This window comes from Phacochoerus africanus, chromosome 5, assembly GCF_016906955.1.
Source record: "Phacochoerus africanus isolate WHEZ1 chromosome 5, ROS_Pafr_v1, whole genome shotgun sequence".
Classification (NCBI taxonomy): domain Eukaryota; kingdom Metazoa; phylum Chordata; class Mammalia; order Artiodactyla; family Suidae; genus Phacochoerus; species Phacochoerus africanus.
The window spans coordinates 131,006,002-131,020,281 of NC_062548.1; the positions used below are offsets into that span (position 1 = coordinate 131,006,002).

General features: G+C 58.0%; 1 protein-coding gene across 3 annotated transcripts in view; it reads right to left on the reverse strand.

The window, feature by feature from the left end:
• Nucleotides 1–11,177: 11,177 nt before the first annotated feature.
• GRHL1 (grainyhead like transcription factor 1) overlaps nt 11,178–14,280 on the reverse strand; it is a 48,283-nt gene continuing 45,180 nt past the window's right edge. The window contains exon 16 of one of the 3 annotated variants that reach the window (XM_047782665.1): nt 11,178–12,715. In XM_047782665.1, the coding sequence (XP_047638621.1) occupies nt 12,601–12,715 (115 nt within the window). In that variant the 3' untranslated portion in view covers nt 11,178–12,600. The remainder of the gene's footprint in view (nt 12,716–14,280) is intronic. The other 2 variants (XM_047782664.1, XM_047782666.1) reach the window with 2 other exon arrangements.

Sequence of the window (14,280 nt, forward strand, 5' to 3'; positions counted from 1 at the left end):
TAGATGTTACCTGCGTGGACAAAATCCCTTTACAGCTGCCCCTAGGTTAGTGTTGAGTAACTGGAGAGGAGAGCCTGGCCAAGCCGACACGTCAAACCAACCATCACACCCAGGTGCCAAGAGCCGGGGAGGTCCTGGTGGCCAGGGACCAGGAGCAGTCAGCCTCGGTGACAGTGGCTTTCAGGCCCGAGCAGCCTCCCCTAGACCGTTGGCCTGGTTCTGCCCTCGCTGCTCTGACCTGGCTACTGTGTGTGTGTGTGTGTGTGTGTGTGTGTGTGTGTGTGTGTGTGTGTGTGTGTGTGTGTGTTGGGGGTGGGTGGCAGGGGGTGTCTACTGTGTGTGTGTGTGTGTGTGTGTGTGTGTGTGTTGGGGGTGGGTGGCAGGGGGTGTCTGGGGCTGCACAGCAGCTTCCCGGACCCCAGGGCTTCACACAGACGCGTGCCTTCACTCCTGTACCGTCCGGCCTGGGGGGAGGCTCCTGATCGGAGCTGAGCTAACAGCCTGTGCTCAGAGCCCGTGTCTGACCAGCCCTGCGCCGTGGCTCCGGGCAGCGCCTCGGTCTCATGAACACAGCCCGGCTGCCGCCTGCCCAGGCCTGCGCCTGCCCACGCAGGAGAGGAGCCCAGTTCTCTTGCCCAGGGCCCCGCTTCCTCGCTGCAGGGGAAGAGAAGAGGCAGGTGCCGTGCGTGACCCAAGTTCTTTCCCTGCCTGCTGCCCTGAAAGTGAGGCTGGGCGGGAGCTCTGGGTGCCCATGAAAAGACACCCCTGGGCACACGTGTCTCCTGCCTGGAGCTTGCTCAGCTCCCCTCTCTGTGGGCCTCACGTGCTTGGAGGAGGAGAGCCGGCTGTGCTGGTGCCACCTCCCAGCCCGACTGCCCATCCTCTCAAGGCCGTTTACGGGGTCACGCTGTAGCCTGGCATCAGACACGGTGGGAATACATACACCACAGAAATCGGACAAACACTGCAGGTCAGCCCCCCACCCTCGCCCAGAGAGCTGTTTGTAGAGCAGCAGCCACGGGAGAGATGCAGAGGGAAGGCTGGGGTGCCAGGGTGGGGAGATGTTTATCAGTTATTGAGTATCCCCACCCCCCAAATACCGTAGTGGCTTAAATGACAGTGATTTATTATTTCTCACGATCCTTCGGGGTGAGGTGGTCCTGGCTGCAGTCACGCCGGCAGTGGCACTCAGGCCCCTGTCGCCAGCGGACAGCCTGACAGCGTGGTGGCCGGGTTCCCGGAGGGCAGGAAAGCAGAGGCTGCCGGGGCTCCTGAGGTCGAGGCCTGGGACTGGCACGGCGTCGCTTCTGGCACCTGCTGTCAGCCAAGCGAGCCGCTGGCCTGTCCAGATGTGGTTTGGGAGGGAACCCAGAAGATCACGAGGACGGGGAGGTGAGGTTCCTGGGGTGGTGGCCACCGGAGATGAGAAGAGCAGGTGTCAGCCGTGATGGGGGATTAGGGCTCCTAGACAGCCCACTTTGCGGTGCCGCATCCTGATGACATGGTGCCGTGAGCACAAGGGGATTTGTGCCCGTCCCCCTGCTGGGTGCCCACTGTGGCCCTGGGAGGCTGGCAGGACGGGCCTCTGTTTACAGATGAAGAAGCTTTGGATCCGAAGCTTCAGATCCTTGCTCAGAGGCTGCTGCTTCTCCCTGCTGGCTGGTGGGGGGGGGGTAGGTGGAGGAAGAGATTTCCAATCCGGGTGCCCCTTAGAGGGACACCGGGTCTCTGAAGGGAGTGACAGCCCGCTTAGGGAATGAAGAGAAATGGATGGAAAGAAGAGAAAGCTCATGGAAGCCAGAGAGCCAGTGCTGCTCCCCGGCCTCCCGTCCTGGACCACTGGCTCAGAGGGCCTCGGGCTGCATCTCTGTCCCCGCCTCCTTGCACTCACAGCACAGAGAGTGGAGGGGAGCGTGGTCCCCGGCTGTGTGCATCCTGCTGGGGGCCCCACGCCCCAATGTCAGACTCAGCCATCCACACCGTGGGACCATAAGCCCGAGGAGCAGGCTGGTGGCCTTTGAAAGTCACCTGCCCCGCCTGGATCTCGGTTTCCTGAACCTTCAAATGAGAAATTTTTTTTAAAAAAGTTAATATTTTTTATTTTTTTCATTATAGTTGGTTTATAGTGTTCTGTCAATTTTCTACCATACAGCAAAGTGACCTGTCACACGCACACACACACGCACACACACATACATACATTCTTTTTCTCACATTATCCTCCATCATGTTCCATCACAAGTGACTAGATAGAGTTCCTTGTATCAAAGGAGAAATTGAAATCACTGGTCTCTAAGAGCCGGCCTGTCTCCATATTGAAAATGGTGAGTCCACAGAGGAAGCTCCTCCAGTTCCAGACACAACGCATGTCGGTTCCGGCTTTCTCCAACCCCGTGTTCGCGACTCCCTTCTAAGCCAGCTTCCCTTACATATTTACTTACCAGGCCAGCCTCCCCGCCCCCAGGGAATCTGCACTGGTCCCACCCACTACCGGGCCACCCCCGCCACTGGTACCCACCTCCCAGCTGGGCAGGTGCCAGAACGCTGCTCACCTTGTTGTCTGGGCTCTGAGAGCCATGCCAACCCCCCACCACGGGGGTCCCCTTCGCACCCTCCACCTGGATGCTGCCCTCGCTCGGCTCTGATGCTGCGCCTGTGCTGGGCAGCCCCACCACGTGGCCCTCTGCCGGGTGGCCCTGTCTCACTGCTCAGGCCCCCAGCCTGCACCGGGCTGTGCCCCCCACCCCGACCCAACCACCTCCTCACCCACCGCACGGTGGCCCTCCTTACCCACACCTACACTAGGCCACCGTGTCCCCAACCAGGCACAGATACCTGCCTTGCTCAGCCTCACCTGAGCTTAGGGCCAGAGGTGAAGCGGGGGTGGCAGGGGTGGCGGGGGAAGAGCTGTTAGTTCTCAATAGAAGGAGGCCAGGTGCTTTGCGCGGGAGGGGCTCCCAGAGCAACCCGAGCGGAGCTCGCTGTGGGCCCCGCACCGCCCCCATCTCTCGCAAGCCCGCCAGGTTGGTTTTATCGCGACCCCTGTGTTCAAACTGCAGAAGCTGAAGCTCAGGAAGAGGTCAGGGACGCACGGCCAAGAGGGGCAGCACCCAGGCATCGGCTCCCAGGGTGTTTCTGTGTGTTTGCAAACACCACGAGGGTCCCTTTCTCACCTGTCCCACGTCCCCAGCTCTGGCCCGCCTCACCTGGGATGTGTCCTTTCAAGCTCTAGATAAGAAGGGCTTCGCCCAGGGCCTGCGGTCACCTTCCCCCCCACCCCGGCCCATTAGCCCCCAGGGGCTGTTCCTGCAGAGACTGGAAGGCAGGGAGAGGCCCAGCCCCAAGCTGGGCAGGTGCAGGAGCCTGGCCCGGGAGGGGTGGACCCGGAGGCAGCCTGAGGCTCTGAGTCCTCTGCCAGCAGAGTCCCCAACTGTCTCAGGAGCACCTCCCCGGCCCTGGGGGCCTCCGCCTGGCGATCACGGGGTCTGAGGCCAGGTCTGCAGGCACTAGACAAACACAGGAGATCTGATGGCATCTGACATCCTCAGGCCTCCACCTGGATGGGGGACCTTCCCATGACCCCGCTGTCCTCTCCAGAGGCTGGAAGGAGCCAGGGTGACCTCCCCAAGGTCCCACCCGGCCAGGGAGCTGCATGAGCCGGAGGCAGGGGTGGGGCTGGTCCCTGCATCCTCTGGGGAAGTGGCTTCTGCCCCCGAGGCAGGTGTGAGGGGGTTGGGACCCCCGTCCTCCCGCGTCCCCCACCCCTGCTCTGAGCTCCAGGGCCCAGGCAGGGTGTGGGGCTGGGGTCACCAGGCCCAGGTTGTCTGGTCCCTGCTGACCTGTCTGTGCCGCAGGCTCAGGTGCCGGAAGACCTGCGTCCATACCTGGGCCCAGCCGCGCTGCCGTGGCTCTCTGGCAAAGCCCGTGTGCCTGTGTTGTCACAAGCCTGAAGGGAGGAGAAGAGCCATCATGGTCTGACCTGAGTCCCCTTGACAGTTGGGGACCCTGCTAGCAAAGGGGTGTCTGGAGTGTGAGGGGTTGGGGAGCCCTGAGGGGCTGTGACCCTGGGTTTGGGACAGTGCCCAGGGAACTGAAAGCCGAAGACAGAGGCTGGTGCCACCGGGAGTGTCCCGTGAGGAGGACCACCCCCCAGGGGGAGACGGCGGGTCCCTGAGCCCCGCCCTCAGCCCCGACGGCCACGTGAGCAGGTGTCCAGGGCGGGGAAGGAGCCTGACGGTGGAGGACAGGGACCGCGGGCAGGCCCTGGGCTCAGGTCCCATCAGCCTCGCGGTGCCAAGCTGGCTCCACGGTCTGGCTCCGGCCTGTGACACGGCCCTCCTCGGGGGCCAGAGGTCCTCCCTGCTCACGAGAGTGGCTCAAGCAAGGAGAGGAGAGGCCGAGGAGGGCCCCGGGGCCCTGTGCCAGCGCATGTGACTCCCGCAAACTCGGGGACCGGGACTCACGTGGAGGCCAGGGCTGGAAGTGGGAGAAAGGTCACAGCGTCGCGCCAGCGGTGGCCGTGCACCAGGGCCAGAGGAGAAGGGCGGCCGGTGGCCAGCTGGGCCAGACACCCACAGGCCAGCCCCTGCCTGGCCGTCAGCCACCCAGGGAAGGCGGCCCACGCCTGGGGGAGGCCTGGCCAGCATCTGCTCCCCGGGGGCTGCCTCCACCCCCAGCGCTGCCCCTGACCCGGGATTCCCAGCAGGAGGGTTCTGGGAACAGAGCCAGGAGGAGGGGGCCCGGGTGGCCTGGGTAGGGGCCCGGTCCAGGTGTCCTGCCCTCTCCACTCCCCTGGACCTCCCCCTCCCGATGCCCCTGAGCCTGCCCGACTGGCCCCAGGGCTTCCTGCCACAGGCTGCCTTCCGCCACTTCACTTCATCGGCCTCCGTTACCACTTAGGTTGTTTCCAGATGCTTGCTGAGTTTGTTTCAAGCAGCAGATGTTAAGCCACGCTTCTGTTAAGTGCTTCCCAGGGCCCATCTAGAGCCCACCTGCTCCTGGCAGAGGCAGTGGTACAAACAGGATTCCAGCATCAGGGGGTCTGGGGGGCGGTGCCGGGACCGGGAGCAGAAGCAGGGCTGCTGGGGGAGCACAGGGCGGGCTGGAACAGGCTGGGGGGTTCGGGCTTAGCTAAAGGATAAGTAGGCATGAGCCAGATAAAAGGGAACTGGCCAGTTGTGGGAGGGGGGCTGGGCCAGGTGAGCAGCGGGGTAGAGGCTGGGGGGCTGTAGGACTACTGGAGCGGGAGGGGAGAGGGAGGGCCAGGTCTACTGGGACCTGGCCAGTGGCCTGTGACTTAGATTCGCAGCTTGGCGTCAGCTCCTGATGCTCGTGGGCTGGAGCTGTGGCTGTGGTGTAGGCCGACAGCGGCAGCTCTGATTCGACCCCTAGCCTGGAAACTTCCTTATGTCGCAGGTGCGGCCCTAAAAAGAAAAAAAAAAAAGAAAGTATGACTCATATAAAGGCAAAAAGACCAATCAATAGAAACCATCCCTAAGGAATCTCAGACCTCGGACTCAGCTATGTGAAATACGCTCACAGACCTACAGGAAGCCAGGTCTAAAGAACTAAATGCACGAGGCTGATTCTCATCAGACAGCACCCCTCTCGCAGTGGGCTGGCCTGGGGCCACCTGCACAGGTCCCCCCCTCGCATCCTCGGAGGGCTGCCTGGAGATGGTTGCCTTTGGAAACCAGGGCCGGGGTGGGGGGGTACTAGATGTGCCTCAGTGCCCCCACCCAACTCGGAGGGATCGGGAAGGGAAGCCGCTGGTACCGACTAAGGGGCACTGAGCTGGGCACACCTGGCTTGGAGCACAGACTCCACAAGAAGAAAAATGGGCAAAGAGTGAGCTTTTGGGAGCAGGTGGAAACTGGAAGGGCACAGCCATCTTCAAACAGCTTGTTTTCTTCTCTGTGAAGTGGTGATAACGACCCCCGCCCTCCCACCTTGCAGTGGCAGCACAGACTCTAAGGGCAGATTCCCGCCCCCCCCGCCCACCCCGTTTCTCCCCCAGGGCGCTCCTGGAGCGGGGCGGCTGTCCCTGACAGCGTGGCCCTCAGGAGCGGCAGCCCTCCCGTCTGCGTGGCCGGCAGGATGTCTGCTTGTCCTCCTCACCCTCCGCTCGCACACACGGGTGCAGGACTCCGTGAGGGCGCCTGGCAACTGGGCCATCGCGCTGCTGCCAGGCTCACCGGCGCTCCATCCTCCCGTCGTGGCTCAGCAGGTTAAGAAACTGACTAGCATCCATGAGGATGCAGGTTCGATCCCTGGCCTCGCTCAGTGGGTTAAGGTCCAGCGTTGCTGTGAACTGTGGCATAGGTTGCAAACGTGGCTCAGATCTGGTATTGCTGTGGCTGTGGTGTAGGCCGGCAGCTGTAGCTTTGATTCAAGCCCCAGTCTGGGAACTTCCATATGCTGCAGGTGCGGCCCTAAAAAAAGAAAAAAAAAAAAAATCCTGTGCTCCACCTATGTATTCATCATTCCCTTATAAACCCTAGCAACCACTGATGTGTTTACTGTCCCTGCTGTTTTGTTCTTTCCAGAACATCGTACAGGCGAAATCATACAGATGCTGACACCTTTCACTTAGTTAAATGCATTTCGGGCCCCTCCGTGTCTTTGCAGGGCTTGGTAGCTCATTTCTTTCTCGTGCTGAATAATACTCGACGGTCTGGACGCCCCTCAACTGATTTGTCCGTTCACCTACTGGAGGACTCCTTGGTTGCTCACAAGTTGTGGTGATTATGAAGAAGTTGCTGTGAAGGTCCACGTGTGGGATCTGACGTGGCTGTGTTTTCAGCTCCTCTGGGGAAGCGCCGGGGAGCACGACTGCTGGGCCACATCCATGGTAAGAGCACAGGCCGGACTCTCAGGGTGGCTGTACCGTTTTGCAGCCCGACCAGCAGGCAGGGGCGTTCCTGTAGCTCCACAGGCTCGGCAGCATCTGCCGCTGTCAGCGTTCTGGATTTCAGCCTCTCTGATAGGCGTGCGCTGGAATTTCACGGTTGCTTTATTTTGCATTTCCCTGATGACATGATGCGGTGCATCCTTTCACGTGCTCTTTGCCATCTGTGTGTCTTCTCCGGTGAGGTGTCTGTTAGGGTCTTTGGCCCATTTTCTAAATGGGTAGTTTGTTTTCTTATTATTGAGTTTTTTCAGTTCTTTGTGCATTTTGAATAAGAGTCCTTTATGAGATGTGTTGCTGCAAATATTTTCTCCCAGTCTGTGCTTTGTCTCCTCATGCTCATGACCCTGTCTTTTGCAGAGCCAAAGGGTTTTTTTTCTTTTAGGGCTGCACCCACGGCATATGGAGGTTCCCAGGCTAGGGGTCCAATCAGAGCTGTAGCTGCCGGCCTGCACCACAGCCACAGCAACGCCGGATCCTTAACCCATCGATGGAGGCCAGGGATCGAACCTGCATCCTCATGGATGCCAGTCAGATTCGTTTCTGCTGAGCCATGATGGGACCTCCGTAAGAGCCAGAGTTTTCCATTTCAGTCAAGTCCGGCTGATCAACTATTTCTTTCACCGATGACACGTTTGGTGTCGTACCTAAAAATGCCCCTGCCCACCCAAGGTCCTCTAGGTTTTCCTCTGCGTTATTTATGTTCCAGGAACCTGATGGTTTTATGGTTTGCATCAGGCCTGCGATCCCTTTGGCTCTAATGTCTGTAAGGCCTGTGTCTAGACTTTCTTGGGGGGATGCGCCTGCCTTTGTTCCAGGGGTGAAAGGTGAAGGGCCCTTGACACTTTCCTGCCCCTCCTTGAAGGCACCCCAGGCAGAGCCGTCTGCGTGATCAACTGCCGAGTTCTAAGCTTTGGGGGCCAGAAGGGGTTGCGTGTCACCCGTGCAGAGTCCTTCGCAGCGAGAGGCCGTCCCAGGCCTAGGTGGCCCAGGTGGCTGGGCAGCATGCCAGCTGGGACCCTCAGGTGGTGTCTCCTCCCATAATCCCCCTGGTCAGCGGCTGCGGTCTTGACGCGTGGGGAGGGACGAAGGGCGGGAGAAGGAGGAAAACCCGCAAAGGAAGAGGGAGTGAACAACAACTATCTTGCACTAGTTCGGTCTTTATGGTCTATGATTGTTCAGAGGGGCCACGCGACGAATGGAGAGGTGATCAGATGCGCCTGCGTGACTCGCTGACGGCCTCGGCAGCCCCCGGTCCAGGCGCTGCTGTGCACTGGTGTGTGAGGTGGCTCCCTCGGGCTCTGGACTTAATTTCCTCTAAAGAGTAACAGGGGAACCCGCACGGCCAGGGGGAGAGGCCAGAGGGGAACGTCCATCCAGAGCCTTGAAATGCTCTTCCTCTGAGCGCCCAACGGAACAGGTGCACGCTGCCTGGGGCTGGGAACACTTCCGGGGAAGAAAGCCAGATTTTCTTTCCTAATCACTGCAAGGAAACCCACCCAACCCAGCAGGCGCACTGCCCTCCGAAAAGGCTGCACAGCCTTGCTCTGCGTTTTATATTTGAACGAGAGTGAGGTTATTTTTTAAAAAAGGGTGACTTCCCAAAATGGAAGAACGGTAGGGTCTAAAGGGATAGTCTGTGGCCTCTGGGGAGTTGCACCTCACCCCTGAAGGGGCAAGGAGGTGGTCCCCGTCCCCAAGGGCACGTGTGGGTGGGGGGCCTCACGGATCCTCCTCCCAAGCCCTGCGGCTGCCCTGTCCCCGCAGGTGCACCCCGGGGGGCGGGGGGGAGGTGAGGAGGATGATGCGTGTGGGTCTGAAGTGGTCGACACAGGTGCCAGCCTTTTCTGGAGGCCTCTGGGGCTCACCCCTGAACAAGTCAGACGAAACCCTTGTTCTGGTAAAAGGAACATTCTAGCAAGGGAGGTGAACAATAAACAAAAACAATTAGCATTTTAACCAAGTATAGGGCAGGTTAGGAAGGAACACGTGCTATGGAAGAAACCAGAAATCCTAATGGCTTACGATTTTTGCTTTTCTTTTCTTTTCTTTTTTTTTTTTTTTTGTCTTTTTGCCTTTTCTAGGGCCGCTCCCTTGGCATATGGAGGTTCCCAGGCTAGGGGTCCAATCGGAGCTGTAGCCGCCAGCCTACACCAGAGCCACAGCAACGCGGGATCCGAGCTGCGTCTGCGACCTACACCACAGCTCACAGCAGCGCCGGATCCTTAACCCACTGAGCAAGACCAGGGATCGAACCCGCAACCTCATGGTTCCTAGTCAGATTCGTTAACCACTGAGTCACAACAAGAACTCCACAATTTTTTCTTTGGATGTGTCACATTTACAAAAAATTTTAAAATTTGGCTAAAAGATGTGAAGGGGGTGATGGCTGAAGGAGTTCAGGGCCAAGGGTGTGTAGGGTGTGAGAGACGGGAGAGACCTGAACAGAGAAGGAGCAGCCTGCGGGACTGTGGTTACCCCACACCTGCCATGACGCCCTCGGGGGAGGTGGGAGGTGTGGGTTCAAGGTCAGCTTGTATTCGCTGTATACTGGTGACCAGCATTTGCAGGTGAGCTACAAGCTTTGCCAACATCAGATGACACGACCACACCATCCCTGCAGGGTGAACAGCGCCTGGAGGCCCCACCCCAGTGGGCAGCCCCCCCCCCCTCACCTTCTCCCGTCACTCCTTCCCCATGACGTCCTGTCGGCCCCCCGAAACCACCTGTCCTGGGCACCATCAGGGGCTCTGCTCTCTGACTGCTGCCAGGTCGCATGGGTCCAGGTCCAGCCGCACTCATTTCTGAACTTCTAACTTCTAAACTGTCTCCCCGCCGATGTCTTGCAAGTGACGGGGCTCCAGGGCACCAGCCTGGCCCTTAATCACCGGGACAACCTCTACTGAGCACCTGCCAGGGGACTAGCACTAGGCTGGGTGCCAGGGATCCCGGGAGACGAGAGGCTGTGGAGGGCGGGCAGGTTTTGGCCTCATTGTGGGCTGAGTGCTGGGATGGGGCCCGGGCTCATCCAGCTGGGGGTCAGCGGAGGCCTTGGCCTCAGGGCAAAGCCAAGTTTTGAGGCAGAAGAGCTAAGGAATGGGAGGGGTACAGACCGCGGGAAGGCAGGCAGCATGAGTGGGCCTGTGCAGTGGCGGCAAGGAGAGGCCCTGGGAGGGGTCACACCCCGTGTCCCTTCTGGAAGCAATGGGTGACCGAGAACCGAGGCTGCCCCTCAGGTGTTCTGACTTGTGGCCCAGGGATTGGAGCGAAAGGTGCACAGGTGCTGTAGGAAATCCCTCAGGGCACTGGCTTCCTGAGTGTGGCCCTGCGACGTCTCTGAGCGCCTACCACATTCAGGTCCTGGATGACCTGACGATGCTCGCAATAGCCGTCTGCCGTAGAAGTTCTGATGGACTGAAACAGTATTTGTAGATTTTATTTTGCAGTAGGAAACTAGAAATTAGACATCCTTTGGTGGCCCTCTGGGGTATTTACATTGCTTCTCTAAGAAGAAAGTTGATGGGGTTTTTTGTTTGTTTTGTTTTTTGGCCACACCAGGCAGCATGTGGAAGTTTCCAGGTCAGGGATCAAACCTGAGCCCCAGCAGCAAGCTTGGCCGCTGCAGTGACATGCCGGATGCTAAACCCACTGTGCCGCAGTGGAACTCCTACTGGTGCATTTTTATTTTATTTTATTTTTTTTGTCTTTTTGCCCTTTCTTGGGCCACTCCCGTGGCATATGGAGGTTCTCAGGCTAGGGGTCTAATCGGAGCTTTAGCTGCCAGCCTATGCCAGAGCCATAGCAACTTGGGATCCGAGCCGCGTCTGCGACCTACACCACAGCTCACGGCCACGCCGGATCGTTAACCCACTGAGCAAGGCCAGGGATCGAACCTGCAACCTCATGGTTCCTAGTCAGATTCGTTACCCACTGCGCCACGACGGGAACTCCTACTGGTACGTTCTTAAACCAAACGTTTTCTATTAGGCTTTCAAAAATTAAGAACACTAAGATTTTAGGTCTGAAGACATCTGTCTTAAGCTTTAGTGGCTCAATTTTGGTAGCAGTTCAAAACATACTCAGGGCCCCCTCAGTTAAGCACGACTTGCAGCATTTCAGAGCCCTTTAAAGAAAAATTAAGAGGGAAGAGACCCAAGCAGACACGTTGGGGAGAAAAGGAGAAAACGCCAAGGTGATTCTTTTCAGCTCTACTGTTTTAGGAACTCGGATTTTGCTTTACTGAGGAATGAAAGGAAAACGCCAGACTGAGGAACAGGAAATGACATCTTACGAAATAGACATATAAAATTTAATCCCTTTGGTTTAAAATATGTCTTCAATGATACAATTAAAAACACATAAGACAAAATCGATTTCATAAAACACAATATAAAATATTGTTATATGACCCGTGTCCCATATCTTATCTTAGAAAACCAGCGATTGAGTTCACATACTTCATTTGAATCTTTTCATGGAAGAGCCTAACTATGGATCCTACTTAGACAAATAACCTATTCTAGCTCTCTGAACCGAAAGATACCTGCGATTTTATGTGTTACAAAATTACACTTTTGAGTTTTCTATATACTGAACCGTGTACAAAACGTTCTCCTGCCATCCTAAGAGTCTCATAAACCCACGCATGCTTTCGAGACTTGTTCTTAGCACACGAGGTCATCAGAGCTTGAAGGCTCTGAAGCATGAGAACACAGGAACCCCTTCTCCTCCCGGGACGATGGGGAAGACGCCCCTGCAGCCGGGGCCACCTGGTTCACGGCAGCATCCCAGGGACCGCAGCTCCTCTGTCCCGCGCGCGCCCGGGGGACCCACGCGCGCGGACAGGCGCCGCGGGAGGGTCTGTTTCTTCACTTCCTGCGTTAAGCAGTGCGGACCTCCGAAAGGTCACCTTCTCGGCAGTGCCCAGGGCGGCCGCTCGAGAAGGTTCTGCCCTGTGACGTCCACGGGGGCCCGGCGCGGCGGATGCGAAATAACTTAACCTCTCGAGAAGGTCTCCCGGGCAGACCCTGTCGCGTCCCCTCAGCCTCTGTACAGACCCCCAAATATATCACCTATTTAGCGGGGCAGCTATGTACACATTTACAGACGCGGCCCTCGCCACCTATTGCACTGACGCGCGCGCGGCTGCCGCTGCGCAGACGCACGCGGAACCCCTGGCGGCCTCCGGGAGGGAGGGAGGGAGGGAGGCGCCTCGGCCCGCCCGCCCTGCTGGAGTCACCGCCGACGGCGCCGAGGGGCCGAGGGGCCGAGGCCGACGACGGGGCGCCCTGGCCCCAGCCCGCGGCCCCCCCCCCGGGACGGCCCCGGGGAGCCGGCCGGGCCGCCAGCGCCGAGGCCAGAATGCGCTTATAAATAATGGAGCAGATACCCGACAGGTTCCCAGAGAAGCTATTAAATCTCGGAACAAAGTTGTCCCCTGTGATCCTAAGCATTTCTATCAAAACATTCAAATAGCAGAGTCTACGGTTTCTCGGTCATCGGCAAACGCCAATGCAACGTGTTCAAAGCCGTCTCCGGGCCAAGGGCAGCGCCACTGCCAGCCGCAGAGGGTCCCCTCCGCTGCCATCCACCCGCGGCCGGAAGGCGGCTGACGGGGGACTCTGCGGCTGCCCGAACCAAAGGGCCCATGGGACACCTTCGTGGAGCCCGCGGGGAGCGGGCCCAGGGCGCCCTCAGATCTCCGTGAGGGTGAGCCTGTAGGAGCCGGCGGCCTCCTCGATCTGCAGCTGGAAGGTGTCCTCGTTGGAGTAGTGCTTCACGATGTTGTCGTCCATGTTCACCAGGATCCTGCGGGACAGGAGGCCACATGCGTCCACCCACCGCCGCCCGCTCTGCAGTCAGAGCCAGGCCTCCCGGCCTCCCCGCCACCTACCCGCTGTGCCGCGGGAGGCAACCTGTTTCAACCCCTCCATGCCTCAAGCTCCCCATCTGAGCGTCGGGTACAGTAACGCTTCCTGCGAGTTCCCGTTGTGACTCAGTGGTTAACAAATCTGACTGGGAACCGTGAGGCTGCAGGTTCAATCCCTGGCCTCGCTCAGTGGGTCAACGGTCCAGCGTTGCCATGAGCTGTGCTGTAGGTCACAGATGCGGCTCGGATCCCGCGTGGCTGTGGCTGTGGTGTAGGCCGGCAGCTGTAGCTCCGACTGGCCCCCTAGCCAGGGAACCTCCATATGCTGTGGGTGCAGCCCTAAAAAGACAAAAAGCCAAAAAATAAAAATAAAAATAAGAGTTCCTATCTCACACGATTGTTGGAGGAGGAGGGATCCCAGCAAAGCACTTAACACACTGAGCACACGCGTCCCTCAGCGTGATAAAGAAAACACACTAGCTTACTTGTTATCTCAGCACACGCGGTAGCTGTTCAATAAACAGTGTCTATTAAAATGAACAAAATAAGTCTACGGAAGGAGCACTTTGCTGGTCCAGCTTTCGCAAGCACATCGATGAAATCAATCCACGGGATCTAAGTTACGGCCGCTGACAAATTACCTTCCCTGGCAAATAACCCTCCGGGCTGAGCTGAACTACTACCGAGTCCAATCCCTGCCACTGGAAAATTCCAACTGCTTTAGAATTAAGCCACAAAATTCTTATTCATACTCTGCTTACTCATGCCAAACAGCACAGACACTCAAGTAAAACAGTGTTAAAAATAATCTCTGGACAAAGAAGCAACATCCTGCGACTGAAAACACGATCCAGGGCAGGAGGGCAGAGTGGACCAAGCAGAGGCTGGGCAGTTGGTCACGAGAGACCTTGAATCGTGGCTCAGCACCAACCTGCTCCCTGATCTTGGACAAGCCACTGAGGCTCTTTGTGCCCACCTGCCTCTCTATAAACGACGAGTCTTAGGGCAACGTGAAAATCAAGGCCACATGGAGCACCTGGTTTAGTGCCTGCCTCTAGATGAGGGCTCAGTAGGACGGGTGGCGGCTGCTGTCACCCTCAGAGAATTTCACCATGTGCTCTGGAATCTGGGGCCACTGTGCTGCTGCCAAGCATGGGGAGAACACACAGATTCCACCTGGAAAAAAATCCACAAGCGGGAGTACCCATCGTGGTGCAGTGGAAACGAATCCGACCAGGAACCATGAGGTTGTGGGTTTGATCCCTGGCCTGGCTCAGTGGGTTAAGGATCCAACATTGCCATGAGCTGTAGTGTAGCTCATAGACATGGCTCGGATCCTGCGTTGCTGTGGCTGTGGTGTAGGCTGGCAGCTGCAGCTCCAATTAGACCCCTAGCCTGGGAACCTCCATATGCCGCGGGCGTGGCCCTAAAAAGACAAAAGACAAAAAACAAACAAAAAAAAAAGAATCCACAAAGGTGCCCTAGAAAGGCAAGTCAACTTTAG